Source organism: Saccostrea cucullata, unplaced genomic scaffold (assembly GCF_032062105.1).
Source record: "Saccostrea cucullata isolate Sc308-1 unplaced genomic scaffold, CSIRO_AGI_Scuc_v1 ctg19759, whole genome shotgun sequence".
Taxonomy (NCBI): Eukaryota; Metazoa; Mollusca; class Bivalvia; order Ostreida; family Ostreidae; genus Saccostrea; species Saccostrea cuccullata.
The window spans coordinates 1-10,602 of NW_026921999.1; the positions used below are offsets into that span (position 1 = coordinate 1).

Below are 10,602 nucleotides of genomic sequence, written 5' to 3' on the forward strand. Positions count from 1 at the left end.
CTCTGCTCCCATTTTGTATTTTTATTGGACATATGAGCTTGGATACTGTTTGTTATTTCAATATATTTAATAAACTAAATTGTCGACGGATTTTCCCGTTATTTCCCGATCATAACAAGGAGTACATGGCGTATGTGCATGGTCGTCAGGGGATAGTCGCTCCTCCATGGCACCTGATACCACCTCTGATTTTTTGGAGGTCCGTGTTTGCTATGCTCCTATTTTGTATTGTTTAATGGACTTTGAGTTTGAATACTGTTTGTTATTTCCATATGAAGGATATGGAGCTAACGAACAGTATTCAATATCAGAGTCCATAAAACAAAACAAAATAAGAGCAGAGCAAACTCGAACTTCTAAAACATCAGAGAGGGGATCAGGTGCCATAGAGAAGTGAGCATCCCTTGTTGACCGTTCAAACCCGCCGTGTGCTCCTTGTCTTCATCGAGAAATGACGGGAAAATATATTTCACTTATAGGCAGTTGGCGATAATAAGAATTCATCACCATTATCATGACGTTTACACGTTAGTTTATCATGAATGTCTTTCTTCAGTAAAACAAGATTTGACGGACTTTGTTTTGCTTTTTATTTCTGGTTATGTGGAATATGTTAATACTTGAATAAATAAAAATAAATATTATTGATCGTTAAATATTGATATTGTTTGTATTAAATAATGAATGCTGAATCGGAATGTTGAGATTTTGCAATAAAAATAGGAAGCAAGATTGCTAAGAACGAGCGCACTTAATTAATACCATCAATACTCATCAAAACAGATTGTTAAAGAACTTTATTCGGTAATAACCAATATTTGCCCAAATCAAACTTTAATGGAGATATATTTAATTAAGTTCTTAAACAGGGGAGTAAATGCTGACTTCAAAGCACTGAATATTTTCATAAGTAATGACGCCATATGTACGTAATGACGTCACAAACATGACGTAAATTTAAGTTTTTTTTTTATGAATTTTACAGAAAAATGTACATATTTCGTCGATATTTTGAGTAAAAGTCACCGAGCGCATGTGTGTTCAGGATCAACATTTTGATATAATGTGTAGAATGATAATATCAATGAAATTTGTTAATATTGTTCCTGAACAAACTTGCGCTCTATAAATTCTAAAGCTAAAATTGTTGAAATTTTGTCCATTTTGTCCTCTGTCTGAAAAAGGATATAAAATCGGACTAGTTTATGACGTCATAAAAACAAAAATTGTGAATACACTGCTTTGACACTATAATATTTTCTGTTGATTTATATTTCTCATACAATTTATTGAATTTAGCACATTTCAGGAAGTTTTCAAAATTTGACTTTTGTGGGGGCAAATATATGCAACATACCGCATATAGTTCTTTCACAGATAAAAAGACGAAATCAGTTTTAATTACAAAGCCCCCTGTCACTTAAAATAAAATGTATTTATATTTTATGTTAAGGATTTGTTCATTAATGAAGATAGCATGAAAATATCCAGTTTTTTTTTTTACTGTCTTCGACTAAGAATGTTTACCGTGAGAGAAGGAAACAACAGCCGGTGAAGCTGAGAGGCACGTGATGAATTGTGTCCACCGGCCTTTATTGATCTTGGCAGAAGATGCAAAACAATATTAATGTAAAATGGCGGTATTCTACAGAGCCGAAAAACGTTTTTTTTTTTTCTGTGAATGATATGAGAAAAGATATATGTGAGATTTTAAAAAATATTTTGGTAAGTCTTATGATCATAGCACTGTGTTAATGTTTAATTCACATGCATGTTCAGATAAGCCACACCTAACTATTTAACATATCATATATAATCGATGAGTTATAGAGTTCAAAAATATTTCATCTTATAGAATAGAAAAAACAAGTGAGTATTTACTTATTTTTATTAGCATCATACCTTGCATCAAAATATATTTCATAAAATTTATTTATAGTTATAATTTAAGCCAGTTTATTTATGCAATTAATATATATATGCACCTCGCACTATTAGTTCAAGTTTCACTCCTATACTAAAATTAACCAGCTAAAAAGCTGCAAGCTTCTAGAAATGTGCAGAAAACTAAGTGTGACAGACTAATAATATAATAGAATACATGAAAAAGTAACGCTGAAATGTTATCATTATACTTCAGTGGCACATCATTGACGAGGCTGATTAAGAACAAAGTGACTAATAGCTGATATCCCATTTCTGATGCTTAACATTTAGTGTACAGATACTCTCCTGAAACCAGCTCAGTTCACACAGTCCATTGTGAAAAGTAAGTCGATTTGCTCATAATTATAAATTCTGTGGATGTAATTAAGTATTGGCTTGAAGTGTTCATAATTTTATGATTGTCTGCCAAGTTTAATAGAGGGATGTTTACAATTTACCCTTGTAAGGAAATAAAAATAGTATTTCCTCCTCATATTTTTTTAGAAGATTTATCGGGAAGTTCTTAATTCTCAATGTCATTTTAAATTGAACATGTGTAAGGAATTTTCCTGAAATACACAAAAAGCAAATATTCCTCACTATAGATCACGTTACAGAAGCAAAGTGAAGTACATAGAATGTAAACAATGATATGTTCATTAGATTTTATACTGCACATAATGCTGATGCAATGTTGCCATTTCATGCTTTAAAATGTTGACAATCTACACTGAAGTTAGAATACTATATGAATCTGTTAACGGTTTATGTAAAAACGAGAGGAGAAGAAGGTAATGTAATTTTGATTAGCTTGAATTCTGCTTTTATTAAATCTTTTATGTCATCCATTTCATCTGTTGTGTAAGCTATAAACAGTGTTTGTCTTTTTTCATCAACTCATCTGCACTATACCCAGTCTTTATTGGTTAAACATTCAACAAATTAAGGAATTCGGATGAATTAAGTTTTATTTACATGAAATACATGTCTTTTTTAGGTAACGATAAAGCCAAAAAACTATTTAAATAATACCAATTTATGGATCTCGAAAACATCAGAGGTGGGATCAGGTAAGCTGGAAGAGTAAAAATCCCCTGTCAACCAGTCACACATACCCGCCGTGAGCTCTTTTATTTGTCATTATCAGGAAAACTGAAAAATACGTAGACAATTCAATGTGTAAATAACGACCTTTATACGGGGCCGATGTCTCCCAGTTGATTCAATACAGAAAAGCATTAAAAAGCGAGTCAAGCTATTGTCAAACAAGTCTAGTCTAAACTCATCATTCCTCAAGCTCTATGGTCAAGATTAAGATATTGAAATTGTCAGCTAATACAATATGTGATAAAGTGAAATGATGACTATTTTCTGTATTTTACCTGTAAATCGTCAAATCAGTAGTGTAATGCAAGACTATTACCTTAATATTTCTATATATGTTATTCATCGCTTTTTAGGTTACCTGGGTTACTCATGTAAACTTTTGCTATCTTTAGACTTGCCACAAAGTATCCTTAAGTAAAAATAATTAAGTTTGTTCAAATAAAGGGCCACACATTCTTTCAAGGGGAGATAATTACGAATTAGTGAGTGATAAAACAAGAATATCAACAGTCTCATTTAAAGTAATCCTTTCTCAAGTTCTATGGTCGATACAATGACCTTGTCAGCAAATACAATCTATCATTAAGTCGAATGTTGACAGCTTTTTTATGCTAATTGTTTGACCATTTTTCTGAGGTCAACAAGGGATACTTTCCCCTCCATGACACCTGATCCCACCTCTGATGTTTTAAAGGTTTGTGTTACTGCTCCTTATTTATATTGTCTCCATTAGCATTGTTGATTTTATTTCCATATTTCATCTCCAACAGTTTACTAATACATGTAATTATGAATTATACTCTACAAGAGTATATATTTTTTCATGTAAGTGTATTTACCGTAGTATTGCTACTCTTTTCACCCGTGGTTATGTGCATAAAGTTGATTTCCTAATCATAAAATTCTGTTGTAATAGAAACTGAAAACAAGCACATAGTATTGGGGGAGGGTTTCTAGTAGACAGTTTCTCATTTTCTGTCTGCCCCATATCCACTTTCAAAAACGATATTACATGCCTGGACAGGTTTCTGCATGATGTAGAACTATTTGGTAAGATATGGTTGAATGGGGCAATATACCAAGGTGCGCTTTTGATGTAATGCAGTTAGATTAGAACACAATCAAATCAAACCCGTGCAGGAGATAAACTGAAAAAATGAATGTGCACTAGTATATACATCTTTAAATATTCTAGCCTTAGTTAAATGTCCTATTTTCTCAAAACACAATGAACCATCTGAATAATCGATAGCCAGACATTGAACGTAAGTAAATGAAATACTTTCCAGTAAAGTTAACCTTATTTTAAAAATTAAATTTAAAATAATCGAGGAAGGCGTTTATATTGAACAGTTGCTATAATTAGGTCTAATTTTGTATATCCCTGATAAAAAGTATCGGAATGTTTTCTTTTACTGAGGGTGCCTCGACATATTACAGGACTTATTGAACAACCCTTTTCAAATGCACGTATAAATTGTAGTTTAGAACAAAACGTAAAATACATAGTATAAATAAATGATTAGACTCTATATTTTTTTCGTTCGATGTCAGATGAAACATGCCATGTAATAACGAATACATGTGTAATTTAAACAAAGAATGTATCAATATGGAATAACTTAGTCGAGTTTTACATAAAAATTTTCAACCCGAGAAAACAATTGTCAACCAAGGCTTAACCCAAGGCAATACTTTATATTAGCTGCAAAATAAGAACGAATAAAGGAAGCGGACAGTTTTTTTTCGCATCGATATAATTCAATATATTTCGAAAACAACAGTTAAAAAAAAATAACTTTAATTGATCTGTCCTATATACACTGAAAGGGATTTAAAACGAAAACTTGAATGCAATGTCTGTGTCATGTTCATGTATATATACATGTTTACTCAGAATAGACGTAGAAGTACCTAGTAGCCTTTTTTATCAGACAATGCAATCATTCCACTTTTCATGAGGGTTGCAACAGTAAACTTCTGTGGTTAACTATTATAAAATTAATATTTTAACATACAAAACTTACAAAAATCCAAACACTATGATAAAAAAACCCAAAGGATTAGACACAACTTTTCTTGTTTTTGCGAAGAGTTAAATACAATACGAGAGAGTGAATACACGAAACTGACAGTGACTGTCACTGGCAGATTTAGAGGGCCCCCTTTTGTTTCCAAAATATGTATAAGATGGCTATGGGCCCCTACCCCAACCCCAAACAGGTCGGCCCACCTTTCAAGATTCCTTGATACTATGCACTTCCTAAAACCAACTAACAATTAAATGTAATGTAAAGTAAGCTGTAAAAATCCATGAATACCACATTCAACTCGTGTTCTGCATTCGTAAACATTAAAAAATAAACACGTCTTTTTTCAATTCAAAATTTTTGTTGTAAGAATTATTTTTCACGATTCTATAGGGTATATTATTCTTATTATATAATGAAAAAAAGGACGGAATATAATTCAGGAATCCCTTTTACATCTTTAAATTATTTGCCAAAATTCTTGTATCTTGTACTTTTTCTCCTTCTTTTTAAAAGATTTCCAATTCCAGATGCTGAACTTTATCAGATGAGTCGAATCCAGTTAATGGATAAATGGAATGCGAAGGACTTATTCGGTGTTCTTCATCATCATCATCATCATCGTCAAACCATTTTACTCCAACAGAAATAATTGCATTTCAGAGATTCTTTTGTACACTCAATTCTAGTGAACTTTCTCAACTTCTACAAGTGTTCAAATTAAGATGTTTAATCAGTGAAGAACTCTGTGTATACCTCAATAAATTGTATCCATGGAAAGGCGAAACCAAGAACAAAGTGTTCAATTTACTGAGCTCCAATATGTCACGAAGATGCGTGTTAGGTTTACGATATGTTATATTCGTTTTACACGGATTTGGATGTGTGAACCATGCACAGCAGTTATATAACACATATCAAAGTCTGATAGAATCGTACACTGGAAATCCACTAGTTGTTACCATAATGAATACCTCAGACAGAAAGAAAATTCAAGTGTACTTTGAATCAATGAAGATAAACATTCAGAATATGGTATTTCATGACCCAATACATTATTTCACAAGTCTCTCAAAGAAAATTAGGAAAAAAATATACTCCCCTATTCCTTGTTCAGAAGAAAGAATCCTTCAAGAAGTATGCGATAAGTATGTTGTCTTGTTAGCTCTAACGGTTGACTCACTCGCGAACAAGACAAATTCAATTGATCCCGACAATAAACTTTTCAAGGATATGGACGCCATTATATCTATGACGTCATGTCCGGATCTATCCCAATGTATGTTGTCCGGAAGAAGAGCTGTTGTTTTGTCGTTTGCCAACAGAAAGGAAGAGGGCGAGGACTTGGTGAAAGAAGGTCTGATTTGCGCGGATAGAGTTTCTAACTGTTTAGAAGTTGTTGACATGCTTTATAAGGTAGTCCTTTTCTTTAGAGCTTGGTTTGAACACTACCCCCAAGTCATGTTGGACTGTATATATGAACATACTCGAAAAGCACTACAAATTCTGGAAAGTGAGCCGGAAGACGTCCAAGTCTTTTGGACACGAAGATTTATGTTTAGATTACTTTGCTGTTTCTTGGGATTGGGAATGCGTTGTCGATTTATTGAACACTTTACGTGTCCTTTCTACATTTTACAAGAAGCAGAAAGACTTCTTGACAAATATGACTCACCAGATTTAGAATATCGTCTGCAAATGTATTTTTCTATCGCTAAATCTCGATTATGGCATTTGAAAGGCGATGATGATAGAGCCTTGAAACATTTGGTTACAGCAAAGAAAATTGCAGAAAAAGGCAAATACAGTGAATTAAGTACGATTCGAGAGTCAGAACAAAAATTGTTTTTGCCTGACGTACCATCCTTGTTTAATGAAACAGAGAGTAAAAATGACATGGATGATATCAATATAACGGAACCGATCCATCTTCCACCTTCTTATTTTCTGCCACAATATATCAACTTGAACGATCTTTGTGTTAGCTTGACATCTGCGTCAACTTCCCCTGTCTCTCTCCGAGAAAACAGTCCTCAAAACGAGGCTCTGAGAAATACCTCCAATACATCAATGAAAGAAGACACAAATTGTGAACAAAATTCTGACTCGACCGAAGAACCACCCAGATCTCACGATTTTTCAAGAGAAGTCATTCATATCAAGTCATCTAAAGTAAATTCCTAAAATCAAACTCTTATGAAATGTAATGCAGCACGCACATGTATACGAGGGCTGTTCAATAAATAATGTCCTGAACTATATGACATATATTACAGATATCGTATGACATTAAACTTAGCTTTCTCTCATTATTGAATCTTTCGTGAATTTATAACAGTTTACGTGGCCACTTTTAATCACATAGTTTCATCATGAGAAGCTGGGAAACAAGGGCTTTTCGAGACACTGCATTATAAATGAATGGTAAAGAATCAGTAAACAAGAGTGAAAATAAAAGCTTCATTAAAGCTGCCGTAAAACTTGTTTAAAACCCCAAAGAAATATTAACTAGAATATGTGACATTTAGAGCAATCAATGCCTGTTTTATAGTCAAAAGAACAGGTGGATTTCGATGATAAAATATTTTATAAAGGGCATCAAAAATGGGTACCCTCCTTGCCAACAAAAATTATAACAACTAATGTACTGTTCGCCAAATTTCAACAAATAATATTTGATGTTGTATGATTGACTTCAAGACACATAGCAAATTTGATAAACATCACATCGGGGGTAGTTTACACTGTATTTAAGAAACGTTTGGTGGTAAAAAAGCTTGATTCTCAAAGGTCACCCTATATTTTGAAAAATGAGTGAAAATGACAGTGTGTACGAAATTCTGCACAATTATTTTAAAATATCAGTAATTGTAGTTATCCACGTTTGTTTTATTTTCAAACAGATATTGGAACAAAAATCTATCGCTTAAACCCCTCAAAACAAAATTTACCATTAAGATGTACTTGATAAAAACGGCGAATGTCTGAAAAGTGCACGGGTATGCAAGAGCACAAAGGCAGATCTATATGTAATATTCTTAAACATTAGTGGTTATGTTGTTTAAAATTGTATTTGGAGAGACAGTTTAATTTTTGGAGGAGTCTAGAGAACACTTTTTTGGCAAAAAAATCAAAAGGTTTATTAGAGGAAAACCAGAATCAGGAATCCACTACATTGAATTTCTTCAAGACAGCGTCCAAACCTGCATGCCCTGAAAAGGAAAAGGGTTCTCGGGATAAACAGAAAGTTAATGCTTTTTCACATTAACAATTTTTGCAAGATCTTTGACCTCTTGACTTGTTTCAATTTCCAAACTTGGAAAAAATACCTTTTAGAAGGAAGAAACAAGTCCGGGAAATCATTGGATCTGCCATTTTCCAATATACTGAGGGACATACCCAAATATGAGTTCTACAAACGATCAGACATCGGATAAAAAATGTTACGGACATGTATTTTACTTAAAAGAGATTAATTAATAAAATCATAAAGAATAAATAATTGAAAAGCGTCTTTTACTTCTTTCTGAGCACCGAGGACATTATTTATTGAACAGCCCTCGTACCTTTGAACAAATTGTCGATACAAGTACGTAATATTTTCATTTATTTTCCAATTTTTGTATCCATCAGCAGGGGATGCTCACTTCTCCTTGGCATCTGATTCCACCTCCATGGAGTTTTGTGATTGATCTAGTCCGAATTTATATTGTTTAAAGAACTTTTGAGCTTGAAAGATGTACTTTATCTTCACAATCTATTTGAAATTAGATCCTTTATGCTCTTGTTTTTGGTTATGTCGCTGTATTAAGGATCCCTTACATATTTTTGCTGAAAGAATTGTCTAAGATATCTTTTAAAAGATTAATTTAAATTTTTGCACGAGCCTGCGTTTTCATTTGGAATGTCTTCCAGCATTTATTTGTGATCAATATACCTTTGCATTTTTAAATTTTTTTTTATATAATCATATGAAGTAGATATCAAGAAATGGTATATGGTTAATGACTGTTGATGCGACTTTACAATCTATTTACTTCTCACATAACCGTCAAATATACTTCATGAATAGGTATATATTTTATATTTCTTAGTTAAGATAAATATAATAGATTTATGTTTTCTTTTATTGCTAATTGATGTGATACAAAGAAGTCCAAAATATTTGTGATAGAATGTTACGCGTGATATTGTCTTGTGGTATTTACTATATTTTGTTAATCATTTTCCAGTTTTATTTTTTTTGCTTCAGACGTCCCCATTTTGTTTATATTTGATGATATGATTATTTAATATTTTTGTTTCTGTTTCCTTTATTCCGTTAAAAAAAATAAAAATTTTAAATGTTTCCCTCTTTGTCTTTTATCTTATCTGATCTTAACGAACAGTTTCAATGAATTCGAAACAGTTATAAAGAAAATCATTTTATTTCCTTCGGAGCGAGTTTTATTTATATCCATATAAGAAAATTGATATGAGGGACATGGTAATCTTATAACTTCATTATAATCGAGATATTTCTATTCAAGGTGAGGAATTTGGTGTATCTTTCATTATAAATTTACATTTAAAAATCACCTAAAAAATCAGGCCAATACATAAACACTCGTAATAATCTTTCACGAATAATTTATTTCATACATACTTGCTTCCCTGACTAAGTGTTAGCGAATGAATCAGAGGAAATATATCCACCCCTACCAATGTGTTCGGAACCTTTACGTTTTCAGTGTTCTGCAAATTAAAAAAACCCGATGCGTTCAGAGTAGTTATGACGGTGACTCTTGCGAGAGTTAGCAAGAATACAGTGAGATAGGTTAAATTATTCAAAATAAGCCACCCATAACTATTTACTGACACATTATTTAAGAAATAAACAACGTTATTCAGTGAACATGGCGTTATGAATAGCAATTGCTCTGCTGGCATATTCCATGATGCGCGCTAGCGCATCATGGAAAATATGCCAGCAGAACTATTGCTATTCATAACGCCATGTTCACTGAATAATCGCTGCTTATTACTTATATTTGCATTCTTTGATTTTATTTCAATATCAGAGGAAATCCTGACTTACATAAGGACGCAGCTTCTTAATTGTCTTCAGTAAAGAAAAACATACGGCTTTAAAATCAGTAAACCTGATAAATGCTCCTTTTCTCTTATAAATCACAAACATATTTATAAAGTATTTCCCTCTCAAACACAGTTATCTGGATACAAGCAGCGCCGTCATCACATTTTTGTTTTGATGCAGTTGTGACGTCATCGATCAACGTTATTAAAAACCTCTGACAAAAATCAATAATTTAACACTATGATGAAAAATGAGAATGCTTTTATAATGATTATTACTCCAGAATGCTTTTCTATAATTTTTTTTTTAGTTTTTCTATTTATTTTTAATAGCTGAAATCATTCTTGAAATAGGTATACTAGTTAAAGAAATTTTCTCTTTCTGAATGTTATTACCCAAGTGTGAAGAGTTATCGTTCTTTGTTCAAATATGCATGATACAAAAAATAAAAATATGGCAGTT

General features: G+C 32.3%; 1 protein-coding gene across 1 annotated transcript; it reads left to right on the plus strand.

Moving 5' to 3' along the window:
- The first annotated feature begins 2,223 nt into the window (after positions 1-2,223).
- Positions 2,224-7,284, plus strand: LOC134261038 (uncharacterized). The gene is made up of 2 exons (XM_062743523.1): positions 2,224-2,269; positions 5,594-7,284. Exon 2 carries the CDS (start codon positions 5,637-5,639, stop codon positions 7,245-7,247), a length of 1,611 nt encoding a protein of 536 aa, XP_062599507.1. The 5' UTR covers positions 2,224-2,269; positions 5,594-5,636; the 3' UTR covers positions 7,248-7,284.
- The last annotated feature ends 3,318 nt before the right edge of the window (positions 7,285-10,602 follow it).